Source organism: Mustela lutreola, chromosome 15 (genome assembly GCF_030435805.1).
Source record: "Mustela lutreola isolate mMusLut2 chromosome 15, mMusLut2.pri, whole genome shotgun sequence".
Taxonomy (NCBI): Eukaryota; Metazoa; Chordata; class Mammalia; order Carnivora; family Mustelidae; genus Mustela; species Mustela lutreola.
In genome coordinates, this window is record NC_081304.1 from 34,271,421 (window position 1) to 34,284,912 (window position 13,492).

The window sequence follows — 13,492 nt, forward strand, 5'->3', positions numbered from 1 at the left end:
TCTTAGATGCCATAACTGGGAACTGCTTCCAAAATCTACAGTGAAAATAAATACATGACTTATACTTTTCAGGTTTGTTTTGGAACAGTACAATGCACTCTCCTGGCTAACCTGTGACCCTGCAATCCAGGACAGACGCTCATGTCTCCCAATTCATTTTGTGGTGCTGAATCAGTTATATAACTTTATCATGAATATGCTGTGATCTTCATTCAGTGGAACTGTACAAGAAAAAAACAAGGAAAATATTTCGCTGCAAGATTAAGTTACAGTTATCTTCTCAGTGAAAGTCATCTGTGATGGGGTCTAATTCTTATTACTTCAACAAATATTGTTTTGACTTGGGGGGAGGGGCTATAACCCTGCTATTTTTCACTGACTATACTGAACTCTTTAGGATGATGACTGATCATACAAAACGTATTATAACATTTTCGTAGCAAAATTAACCTTTTTTTTCCAGTCACAGTATTTGTGAAAAGTAATGAGCCATAGTACCCAGTCATGTTAAATGAATATTAAAAGCATGGAGAGGAAACATGAGGAACAATGAATTTCAACATATGGCTTCAGAACATCAAGATGTTCTTGTATTGGATTATAGTATCTAGTATTCAAAAATGCCTGCATCTCTTATTTATTGTAAGTTTTTAAATGTATAAATTGTCTTATATTTCTTAACCTCTTTTATAAAAATTTTCCTAGAAGGTTTATACTGCCTTCTTGCTTTAAAGCAATTGGTCTAAAATATATGTAATCGTCTTAATTAAAAAGTTGCAGTAGGGTTGCTTTTAGAGTATTATTTTTTTGTAAGGGGGTGGGTGGGACGGACAGTAAATTTGTATTGTCTCGATGTACAGTTTAATGGGGATAGAGGGGGAATAATGTCCATACCATTGTGTGTGGAGGATTTACAGCTAAGCTGTAGTTGCAGAGTACATGTACAGTAATGAAGTTCACTGTGTTTATAAATTAAAAAGGTACCAGGTCTTACAGCATTTTATATATCACACCTTTACAGAATAACATGATGGCAATATACAAGTGATATTGTTGGGTGGTTTAACTTAGAATAAAATGAGAATTCTTCAGTTATATTTTGTACTATGGTTTAGGGCTATGACTAATATTTCAGGCCATTTCCAGTGAAAGAAACTTAGTTTTACAAGAAAAACATTTGCTACTGAATGCTTAAACTAATTTTGGTGTTTAATGTTACATGCTTAAATGTTTTTTTTTTTTTTTCCAGTTTTGACAGTGGCACATCTAGGCATGGGAATATTATTAATTATGAAAATTATCTTCAGGATCTGCTATAAGGTTGAAATTTAGCCCAGCTCTAGGCATTTTACAAATTATTTTAAGAACAGTCACTCTGATTGTTTGACTTTTTTTGTTTTTTTTAAATTAAAGATTGGGAATGTGTGTGAGAGTTGCATATGTATGGGTGTGTGTGTGTGTGTGTGCATCAAACTGTGGTGTAAATAGATTCTCAGTGAATTCTGGTATTCAGACTCTATTCCACTAGTTAAAGAACCATTTTCTAAACTTAACCTGTTTCTTTTGCCTTTTTTATTTATTTAATTTTCTTGGTTTGGAGATGGCAGTCCCAAACACCAGAGTCTGTACTTTTCTGTAACACAGCTCAGATTAAGGCAGGGCATATGCCAAGGAGGTTCTCACCTCCCTAAAGAAGGGACTTGAATTTTAGGGACTTTAATTCACCCCTTCCTTCAGTACAGCTTTCCCCCTTCTTGTTTGCACATGCCAAGAAAAATGCTTTTATGCAGGCTTTACCCCGTTAAAACGTTATTTCTACAGTGCTGCTCACAAGAGAGTCCAAGTTAGCCTCCTACCTGTGTTGCTGACTTGAATTCACAGTCACCAAGTCTACCTATCTTTCTTGGAAGCAGTCTAGCAAAATTCCGAATTTATACATTCACTAATTCTTCACAAAGACAAAATCAGTTGTATTTACAAAACTGTAATTCGGTATGTTTTATTTTGTTTTTACTGAAACTTGTTTTGTAAATACTATATGCTTAGCTTAAATATCACTTTCTTATGAACAGTATAACTTCTTCAAATTGTGTATATTAAAACATTAGCAAGTCTTGTTTTTTCTATAATGAACACAACTGGTGACAAAGGTTTTCAATCACTTCTTCAAAATTACAATGCAATTCCAGTGGTCAGCATTTTTGAAATTAAAATTTGAAGATCACATCTCTGCATTCATTTTTAAATTATGCTAGCACACTACAGATTATGTTGGCATGTTTTGTTCTGTACTTAAACTTGTCTGAGATTTGAGGGAAAAGATGTTTATTTGGAATTTCTATAAAAAGTATCATTTTTTATATACTTAGCTCAGTAGTGACTTTTAAAAATAAGAGCTATATTCTCAGTTGTTTAATATCACTAGCTTATAGTAACCACACCTCAGTTTGAAAACAGATTTTTAAAAATTATTCCCTGACAGTTTCTTTTATATGGAGCCATAAGGAAGAAACCCAGTATACAATTACTTCTTAACTGGGAATCAGGGAGTAGTTCCCAAATATACAGGATTTACTGATAAGAATTTTTTTTCTTCCCTTCACATACAAGTTCACATTTAAATAGAACATTATTAAATAGCCATTAGAAAAGGTCAGGAGACTTGTTTCAGAAAAAAATTAAGCCTTTTATGCAGGATGATGGATCTGACTTACTAATGTACTGTCACAGACAAGTATGGGTAGTTTTTTTGTTTGTTTAAATGGTAAAGCAAAATAATACATACTTTATACCAGTTGATCACCAACACCTTGACTTCTTTGTTACAGTGCTAATGTGTTTTTTGTGCAGTTATCCATTACCAAGCAGGGTGGAAGTTCAGTATTTTGGCATTTAAAAAGATTAGTTATATAATGTCTGCTTCCAGCCAGTGAGAAACATCTAGCCATACTTTCTTATGCAAGCCATTCAGTTATCAGGACTGTGAATTAACACTGTATGAATAAATTTCTGTACACCTTATTGTTTGGCCAGAAGGCCACCAAGTGTACTTATATGTAATCCTTAAATTTTAAAGTAGCTGTAATTTTTAAATCTTTCTAAACTTTTCTTAAACCACTAAAATTAAGCTCTTACTACTTAGTCAACTATCCTCAGCTGTATTCGTACTCAATTGTCAGTATGGCACAGATTACTGTATTAAAATATTCTTTTCGTCTTCATATTTACCTTCTGAGGTAATTTTTTAACTTAATGTGTTACTACAAAGATTTGCAGATCTTTAATCAAGCACTATGTTAATACTGTAATATCAAAATACTATGTTGCGTTATTTAAAATGTTCAAATTGAATACATTAAAAGGAAGTTTTTAAATGCTGTTGCATCATATAATTTGCTACTCATCCACTATGGCATCACATATCAGTCTATTAATACATTTAATGTTGCATGAGTAATGTTTTGGTCTGGGTTTCCTCTTAAGATTTTAGTTTGTCTAAATTAAGGAAAAATGTTTTTGACATACTTCTCCCCCCCCCCAATCAGCTAGAAATCTTAACCTTCTGGTTTTTCTTGGTGTTTTAATGGGCCCAAGAACTGTGGTTTAAATTTTCATATGTTTTCTCTTTTGTGGAGTATGAATTAAAAACTGGATTTGGGACCTAAAATACTCCTCAGGTTGATGTATTCATGAAGTTTTAAAATAGCTTTAGTTTTTCAAAGTAAACTGGATTTGTGGACCTTAAAGTTACTGAGTTTAAACTACAAATTGTAATGTCATTACTGGACATGTCAGCATCAACTCTCTCAAAATAGCTTGGTCACTTTATGAAGGGGCGTTTTAAAGTTGTTGTTTAGCAGTGACATTTAATATGGTCCAATTTTTTTTTTTTTTAATGTGACAAAAAAAAAGAATAAGGAACAAACACTATTGCTGCCGAATGCCATAACACTGAGTTGTACAAATTGTGATTGAGGAAATGAAAAGGTTTATACTTTTTAAAAAAAAAAAAAAACAACAAAACTTCAAATGGAATAAATTATTCATGAAGCCTTCATTGTGGTGTCTCATTCTGTTAAAAATATTTCCATCTTAAACTTAGTAAAAATTAATAGTACTTTTTTCATTGTAAGTGGAAAGGGATAACCTAGAAATTAATGGACTTTTAATTTCTCTATCTGAAGTATTTTATTTAAAAGGAGATTTTAACTATATCAATGATTAATATACAAGAAAATTATATGTACATACATTTTTCTTTTAGACTGATCAGTTTGGTATCAGTTTTCTAGTCTAAACAAGTTACTTTCAAATATTTAAAGCTTAGTTCAGTCCTATTTGTTCATATAAATGTTTTGAAACATAATATAGGGGTTCAGATATGAACAATCCATTAAAAATACTTTGTATAGGCACCCATTTTAAATATTTTTGTACAAACTTAAGCTGAGTAAGGACAAACCCCCAAATTATCGTGTTCATTTTGAAATAGTTTCTGCCAGCAAAAGTTTTAAAATAGGGCTTTAAAAGGAGGTGTATGTTGTTGGAACTTGTACCTTACTAAATTATTCTACATCTCACAGTTCATATTACCTGTAATTTTTTTCATGGTAGATTAAAATCCTTTATGGCTGCTGCTTGATCTAAATACTAAAAAAAGTCTTGGGGATGCCTGGGTGGCTCAGTTGGTTAAGCAACTGCCTTTGGCTCAGGTCATGATCCCAGGGTCCTAGGATCGAGCCCCACATCGGGCTCCTTGCTCAGTGTGGAGGCTGCTACTCCCTCTCCCTGCTACTCTGCCTACTTGTGCGCTCTCTCTCTCTCTCTCTCTGTGTCAAATAAATAAATAAAATAAAACAATACCAAAAGTCTTACCTATACCCTGCTTTCTTTTCACAAACCTCAAAATGGGCTTCTTTCATATGTTTTCCTCCCAGTCTCTTAGGCATATGAGTTCTTTGAAACCCCTATGGTTATTTTTGCCTTAAGGCTTTCCAACTTTCCAAATACACCCTTTATGTTCTGTAGAAGGCTCAAATGCAGAATGATTAAGGCATGCCAGAGGAAAAAAATGCGTAAAGTCTATAACAGGACTTTTAAAACATGCTTCTAGAGGCGCCTGGATGGCTCATTTGGTTGAGTCTGCCTTCAGGTCAGGTCATGATCTTGGGGTCCTGGGATCGAATCCCACAGAGATGCTTGGTGGGGATCCTGCTTCTCATTCTCACTCTCCCTCAAATGAATAAAATCCTAAGGGGAAAAAAAATGCTTTTAGCAAGATCAAGGACGGAAAAAAATGCAAAGAACATGTATTTAATACTTTTTATCTTCCTTCTAAAGGGAGAAACTAAAAACCAGCTTGAAGGGTCCTTAAGCACTAAAATGTAAAATAACTTGACTATGATGAAATTAAAATCTGAGATAGTTAACTGACCAAAAAGGACTTAAAGGTGCCAGGTCCAAGAAAGTTACATCCTTGGTACTAAAAGAATTTGTAGATAATGATTTCAGAAATGCTGTAGAAAACTGGAAGATGCCAGAGGAGTGGAAACCTACAGCTTACCCGTGTTTTAGTTTTAAAGTTAGAAACTACAGACAAATTTAGTTGAAAAAAAAGATTAGAAAACAGCATAGTTTCAGCACTCTTTGTTTAACAGACTATCTGCTGTACACTAGTCATGAGATATAAATCTTTGAACTTTAGCTCTAGTCTACTGACAAACATACTTGTGTGTGTATGTGTATATATATATATATATAATTATTACCATAGGCCTACTGTAATATAATAATGCAGTGCATATACAAGAAAGAGTAGAATAGTTGAAATCAATCTCTACATTTTATTTTGACAGCATTAGCAAACAATACAGAGATGCATATTTAGGTTATTTAATAAGGTTTCATGGTATCATTACACTGAAATCATTAATCTAAACCAGTATTCAGTACCATACTGTGCCAAAGGCGAAGAAATAAAATACAGTTCCTGCCCTCCAGGTACTTCTATTCTGGTAGGAGGGAAGAGGGGTTTTTGTTCTTGTTTTTTGTTTGGTTGTGTGTTTCGTGTTTTTAGGAGAGACAAGTTCAAACAAGACAGTGCAATATGTGATGTACTATGATGGAAGGGAGCAAAGGGTGTCTTGGGAACATTGATAAAGGGATACTTTAATGAAGAGATAGGTGGTTTGTCAAGAAAAGATTTGGAAACAAAGTGACACTTAAAGGATACATAGGTATTATATAAAGAGAATAAAGGAATTTCAGACAGAAGGAACCAGTTGAGAGGGCGGGGAGAGGGCCAGCCCATGAATACCATGAAGGATTTGGGAAACAAGCAGTTCCAACAGACTAAAACAGGTGCTTATGAGAGATAGATGAGATAGATAATGCAGGAGTCCAAGCCAGAATTAAGTCAGACCATGAAAAGCTCTTAATTTGAGTGCAACCTTAGGGAAAGTGAACTTTATCCCAAAGCAGGGAAGTGTTTTAGTAGTTGAGATGATTGATAATTAATTGAACAATCATCCAAAAAGGCTTGATTAATGGAGCTGTATCAACCTGGAGGGTTGTCTCCAATCTTGTGCTATAGAATCTTGGCTGGACCTAATTCTATTCAATATTCATGAAATTAATGAAGATATGATCTGCATAGCCAAGGCAGACAGCCAGTGTAAAAGAAGAGTCCAAAAGATCTCAAAGGAGAAAACAATAGAAGGAATCTTAACAATATAAAACAGGACACTATTGAGGATAATTTTATACCATGTTGGGACGCTTGCCTGGCTCAGTTAAGCATCTGCCTTCAGCTCAGGTTATGATCCTTGGGATCAAATTCCACATCTGGCTCCTTGCTCAGCGGGAAGCCTGCTTCCCCCTCAGCCTCCTGCTCCTCCTGCATGTGCACTCTCTCTCTCCCTGCCCCCCCACACCATGACAAATAAATAAATAAAACCTTAGGAAAGTCCTATGTTGAGAAATCTGTAACTATATGACTCCTGAGGTCATTTTATTTTGATATTCTATGATTATATTTCCAAAGAATATTGGTCTTTAAATACAGAGGTCTTCTAATTTCTTGAAGCTCATTTCCCTGGCAGTAATCTACACCTAGTATATCTGAAACATCACTGTTTTTCTTTCTGTTTCTCCTTTTCTTTCTCTCCTTAGTCTTACTGAAAAATAGTTTAAAAAAGTGGAAAAGAGTAAAGTAAGCCATTCAGAGGACAGTATTTACCTCACTTAGGAAGGAGTCGCTATTTTGACCTGAAGCATGTTTCACCATATCTAAACACCAGTAATTGTTAAGACATAATTTTATGTACCACTAAAACATAAAAAATGCTAAGTAAATTACACTACTGATTTTGAGACATCCCAATGTCAGAGGCTTATTGGTAGCTCAGTTGGTTAAGCATCTGACTCTTGATTTTGGCTCAGGCCATGATCTCAAAAGTTGTGAGATCGAGCTCCACCATGGACTTTGCATGGACATGAAGCCTGCTTAAGATTCTCCCTCTCTCCCTCTGCCACTTTGTCCCACTTGTATGTATGCTTTCTCTCTCAAATATTTTTTAAAAAGACATTCCAATTTCATAAATGTTAAAAAGTAAAAAAATGGGGCACCTGAGTAGCTCTGTCAGTTAAGTGTCTGAGTGTCTTAATTTTGGCTCAGGTCACGATCTCACACTCTTGAGATCTTGAGATCAAGCCCGACAAGGAGCTCTGAGCTCAATGCAGAGTATGCTTGAGGATTCTCTTTATACCTCTCCCCCACCCTTCCTCCCATTTTCTCTCTCTCAAAAAAATAAAAAATTAAAAAAGATAAAATCTGAAAAATTGTAACAGTTGATGAAATATATCTTTTTGTGAGTAGAAATGGTAATAAGCTCAGTACCACATTAATCTTAAAAGGGGATTATTTCCTCAAGCATTTTATATCACAAAGAGTACACCATAAGATAAGCTACTCCTTCACTAATCAAAAAGTTTGTGGTTTATAAGCACATATACGTTCTTAATCTGTCTAAATACCACAGCTGCAAAATCTTTAAAAATTTATTTTAGTATAGTTTGGGAATAAGTGTCAGAGGAAGCAGATCTAAAACTCAGAAGTTCATGAGTAGTGGTATATAGGTATCTACAACGGAATACTATGCGGCCATCAAAATATGAAATCTTGCCATTTGCAATGATGTAGATGGAACTAGAGGGTATTATGCTAAGCAAAATAAGTCAATCAGAGAAAGGCAATTATATGATCTTAATCTCAGGAAACAAACTGAAGGTTGCTGGAGGGGAGGTGGGTGGGAGGGATGGGGTGACTGGGTGATGGACATTGGAGAGGGTATGTACTATGGGGAGTGCTGTGAATTATGTAAGACTGATGATTCACAGAGCTGTACCCCTGAAGTCAATAATACATTATATGTTAATAAGAAAAAGTTCATGAGTAAATCTTTTTTCCCTAAATTCTATATGATGGTCAAAATTACTTCACTGGCAAACACTGCAATGTAGATTTGAAAGACTGACTATGTGGATGTAAATGGGGAGAGGCCTGGAGCCTGGGATGACTTCCAGGTTTCTGGCTGGAGCAATTCTGGGTAGTGGGTGATACTCACTGAGGTAAGAATTGGAAGAGAAGAATGGGATGCCTGGGTGGCTTAGTGAGTTAAGCAGTTAAGCATCTGCCTTTGGCTCAGGTCATGATTCCAAGGGTCCTGGGATTGAGTCCTGCATCATGTTCCTTGCTCAGGGAGGAGCCTGCTTCTTCCTCTGCCTCTGCCACTCCCCCTGCTTGTATGCTCTCTCTTTTTAAAAAAAAAAAAAAAAAAAAAAAAAGATTTATTTTAGAGATCACAAGTAGGCAGAGAGAGAGGGGAAGCAGGCTCCCTGCTGAGCAGAGAGCCTGATATGGGGCTCGATCCCAGGACCCTGAGATCATGACCTGAGCTGAAGGCAGAGGCTTAACCCACTGAGCCATCCAGGCACCCCCCGGACAAATCTTTAAAAAAAACTGGAAGGGAAAGAAAGGGGACTTAGTGTCAGCACTCATCACCTTTATACTCCAGCTATCTTATTTGGGCTGGGTGTGTTCTGCTCTTTTCTTCTTTTCTTTTTCTTTCTTTTTTTTTTAAAGATTTTATGTATTTATTTGAGAGAGAGAGTATGAGAAGGGGAAAGGTCAGGGGGAGAACCAGATTTCTGAGCGGGGAGCCCTATACAGAACATCTTCCCGTGATTCTGGAATCATTACCTGAGTTGAAGGAAGACGCTTAACTGACTGAGCCACCCAGGCACCCTTTTCTCCTTTTTTAAAATTCAGATTCAATTAATTAACATATAATGTATTACTAGCTTTAGAGGTAGAGGTCAGTGATTTATCAGTCTTTTTAAAAAATATGATTAGCCTTCCCTTTATATATATTATTATACTTTTTCTCATTTTTTAAAATTTAAATTCATTTAATTAACAAATAATGTATTTTTTATTTCAGAGGTAGAGGTCAGTGATTCATCAGTCTTATATATAATACCCAGTGCCCTTCTTAATGTCCATCACCCAGTTACCCAATCCCCACCACCCCCACCTCGCTGGCCAACAATGCTGTTTTCTTCCTATGATTAAGAGTCTCTTATGGTTTGTCTCCCTCTCTGATTTCTTCTTGCTTTATTTTGTCCTCTCTTCCCCTGTGATCCCCTTTTATGTCTTAAATTCTGAGTGATGATAATTGTCTTTTTCTGTTTGGCTTATTTTGCTTAGCATAATACCCTTTAGTTCCATCTACATCATTGCAAATGGTAAGATTTCACTTCTTTTTGATGGCTGAGTAGTGTTCCTGTGTGTGTGTGTGTGTGTGTTTCTATATACAGACACACTACATCTTTATCTATTCATCTGATGAATAGATGATGGACATCTGGGCTCTTTCCAGAGTTTGGCTGTTATACACATCAGGTACAGTGCCCCTTTGGATCACTACATTTATATCTTTGGGGTAAATACTCAGTAGTGCAATTGCTAGGTCATGGGATAGTTCCATTTTCAACTCTTTGGGGAATCTCCATACTGTTTTCTAGAGTGGCTGCACCAGCTTGCATTCCCACCAAAACAGTGTAAGAGTGTTCCTTTTCTCTGCATCCTTGCCAATATCTGTCGTTCCTGACCTGCTAATTTTAACCATTCTGACTGATATGAGGTGGTATCTCATTGTGGTTTTGATTTGCATTTCCCTGATGCCAAGTGATGTGGAGCTTTTATTCATGTGTCTGTTAGCCATTTGGATGTCTTCTTTGCAGAAATGTCTGTTCATGTCTTCTGCCCATTTCTTGATTGGATTGTTTGTTCTTTGGATGTTGAGTTTGATAAGTTCCCACAGATCTTGGATACTAGCTATTTCTCTATGTCATTTGTAAATATCTTCTCCAATTCTGTCAGTCATCTTTTGGTTTTGTCAACTGTTTCCTTTGCTGTGCAAAAGCTTTTGATCTTGATGAAATCCCAATAGTTCACTGGGATGAAATCCCAGTCATTCATTTTTGCTTTTGTTTCCCTTGCCTTTAGAAATGTGTCTAGCAAAAAGTTGCAGCTGAGGTCACAGAATTTGCTGCCTGTGCTCTCCTTCAGAATTTGATGGATTCCTCTTATATTTAGGTCTTTCAACCATTTTGAGTCAATTGTGTATGTTGTACGGAAATGGTCCAGTTTCATTCTTCTGTTTGTGGCTAAAAGGGTTCTATTCCTGACTGTAAGGGTGGTTCAACATCTGCAAACCAATCAATGTCATACACTACATAAATAAAGGAAGGACACGAATGATATGATCCTCTCAACAGATGCACAAAAAGCATTTGACAAAGTACAGCATCTTTCTTGATTAAAACTCTTCACAGTGTAGGGATAGAGGGAATATACCTCAATATCATAAAAGCCATCTATGAAAAGCCCACAGTGAATATCATTCTCAATGGGGAAAAATTGAGAGCTTCCCCCTTAAGGTCAGAAACATGGCAAGGACGTCCACTATCACCACTGCTGTTCAACATAGTACTCGAAGTCATAGACTCAGAAATCAGACAACAAAAAGAAAAGGTATCCGAATCGGCAAAGAAGTCAAACTCTCACTCTTTGCAGATGATATACTTCATGTGGAAAACCCCCAAATTACTAAAACTCATACAGGAATTCAGCAACGTGGCAGGATACAAAATCAATGCACAGAAATCAGCTGCATTTCTATGCACTAACAATGAAACAGAAATTAAGGAGTCAATCCCATTTACAATTGCACCAAAACCCACAAGATATCTAGGAATAAACCTAACCAAAGAGGAAAAGGATCTATACTCAGAAAACTATAGAACACTCATGAAAGAAATTGAGAAGACACAAAGAAATGGAAAAATGTTCCATGTTCATGGACTAGAAGAACAAATATTGTTAAAATGTTTATGCAACCTAGAGCAATCTATACATTCAAAGCAATCTCTCCCAAAATACCATCAACTTTTTTCCAGAGCTGGAACAAATAATCCTAAAATTTGTATGGAACTAGAAAAGACCAAAGGAGTGTTTGAAAAAGAAAACCAATACTGGTGATATCACAGTCCTAGACTTCAAGCTCTATTACAAAGCTGTAATCATCAGGACAGTATGGTATTGGCACAAAAACAGACACATAGATCAATGGAACAGAACAGAGAGCCCAGAAATGGATCCTCAACTCTATGGTCAACTAATCTTCGACAAAGCAGATAAGAATATCCAATGAAAAAAAGACAGTCTCTTCAACAAATGGTGTTGGGAAAATCAATCTGCGTTGTCTTAGACTGAAATGGATCTGCACGTTGTTTCTCCATTACTGATCACAAGATAATAAACAACCAGAGTTGGAAGAAATAGTGTAGCTACATCTATTACAATACCAACTTCTATGTTCCAAGGAGCTACTCATTCCATAACTAGAAGCCTGTACCTCCCACTCCCCCTTACCCATTTTTCCCATTCCCCAACCCCTGACCCTAAAGTACAGAACAGTGAAATTAAGATGTTTAACTTCTGACCAGGAGGGTGTGAGGTCAATAGCGGAAGCAAGCTCAGGAAAAGATTAATTTTAAATTCACCTGTAAATCCTAGGATTCTAGAACTTTGGCGCTAGGAGGGCAGAGGCAGAGATGGAGAGAAGAGTACAGTCTGATTCCATTGGTGTTCCGGTCAAAGAATAGTGGAAACAACTTTAACATTTCTTTTACATACGTTACTTCATTCAGGTGCCGCAAAAATCCTATGACGATGAAGCTGCAGCTCGGGAGGGCTTAAGGACGTAATCGAAAAGGACGCTTTAGAGAAGACACTGGAAGCACTGGACTAAATTAAATCTCCGTGTGTAGAGTGGTGTGGTTAGGCTGGGCAACAGCGGGGAGGAAGGGGTGGGGCCGCGCACGCGCACCGTCGCATCAACGCCGACGTCTCTGGGTTTCCTTTCGCAGCCAGCGGTCCTCTCAGTTCAGTACGGTGGCCGAGGGGAGCCAGACGCTGGGGATGAATGAAGGTGCTGGATGAAGGTTGAAACAGCTCCCTCCGCTTTCCCTTCCCTTCAGTCCGGATTCTTTCTTTGTGCTTGTGCGGTGTCCCCATACAGCCTATCGCACTGCCGACCCCACTGATCCCGGCGTCTGGGTTTTTGGTTCCTGGGACGACTCAGGGCACAGCTAGGGTTGGCGAATCGGGATTATCGCCTAGGCCCAACTTCGGATCGCGCTCTTGATTTCTACAGCGTCCCGCCTCTAGGGCGCGGAATCCGTGTTGGGTCCCGGGAGGTTGGAGGGCAAATCTGAAAGGTATGACAGAGCTTCCGCCTCTCAGGCCTTAGCGCGTTCCCCGGTTCTTGTCGGTCACTGGCCTCACATTTCTCTGCCAGAGCGACTGGTTGGTTCTCGTTACGCTGAGGGCGAGACCTGTGAGCATACACAGGTCTTGGTGCCTCTGCTCCCTCAGCCCGCCCTTCTTTGAAAAGGGCAGCTCCTCTTGCTTAAAAACTAAGTAACTTTTCTGCTCAGGGCTCCGTTAACCCACGATTTGGTTAGTCTGTGGGTTTTAGAGGGGATAGCTTTGGCCACCTACTCCCTGCCTTTTGGGGGTGGGGGGACGAGGGGGAGGAAGTCTTCTGATGACTAGTGAAGACAGAGAAGTGTCCAAGTGGAACTCTTTCTCCCATAGCGAATTGCATCTCCATAGCTGTTTTTCTGCCCATGCAACACAAGGGACATTAGGATAGTGTTATGATCTCCAGAACGTTGCATCTGGCATTGCTTTTGGCTAATGAGATTTAGCTTCCATTGAGTTGTGGAGGGTGGGAAAGAGAAGCCTAACAGTTCTTTCCATTTGTTGAGTAGGCGTAAGAAACTAAAGAGGTGCGGAAGAGGAACGTTCTTTAGTACTCATTTTTATTTGCATTGTGGTGCTCAGACGGTGGATGCAGTGGAGAAA

General features: G+C 37.6%; 2 protein-coding genes and 1 long non-coding RNA gene across 7 annotated transcripts in view; 2 read left to right on the forward strand and 1 right to left on the reverse strand.

The window, feature by feature from the left end:
- The window catches only part of MED13 (mediator complex subunit 13), a 107,138-nt gene extending 103,081 nt beyond the window's left edge, over nt 1-4,057 (forward strand). Inside the window, exon 30 of the mRNA XM_059149085.1 lies at nt 73-4,057. Within this exon, the coding sequence (XP_059005068.1) occupies nt 73-205 (133 nt within the window). The 3' untranslated portion in view covers nt 206-4,057. The remainder of the gene's footprint in view (nt 1-72) is intronic.
- On the reverse strand, nt 3,832-12,431 carry LOC131816402 (uncharacterized). 3 transcript variants are annotated; one of them, XR_009348050.1, is made up of 3 exons: nt 12,127-12,431; nt 8,625-8,813; nt 3,832-5,250 (listed from the first exon to the last, which is right to left on the reverse strand). It is a non-coding gene; the product is annotated as an uncharacterized LOC131816402 (long non-coding RNA). The 3 variants fall into 3 exon arrangements; XR_009348051.1 differs by lacking the exon at nt 8,625-8,813; XR_009348052.1 differs by lacking the exon at nt 3,832-5,250 and having other exon boundaries at nt 5,824-8,813.
- Nucleotides 12,432-12,457: 26 nt separating this feature from the next.
- Nucleotides 12,458-13,492, forward strand: part of INTS2 (integrator complex subunit 2) — a 48,622-nt gene continuing 47,587 nt past the window's right edge. Inside the window, exon 1 of one of the 3 annotated variants that reach the window (XM_059149088.1) lies at nt 12,458-12,554. In XM_059149088.1, the coding sequence (XP_059005071.1) occupies nt 12,545-12,554 (10 nt within the window). In that variant the 5' untranslated portion in view covers nt 12,458-12,544. Of the gene's footprint in view, nt 12,844-13,492 lie in introns of all 3 variants that reach the window. The other 2 variants (XM_059149087.1, XM_059149089.1) reach the window with 2 other exon arrangements.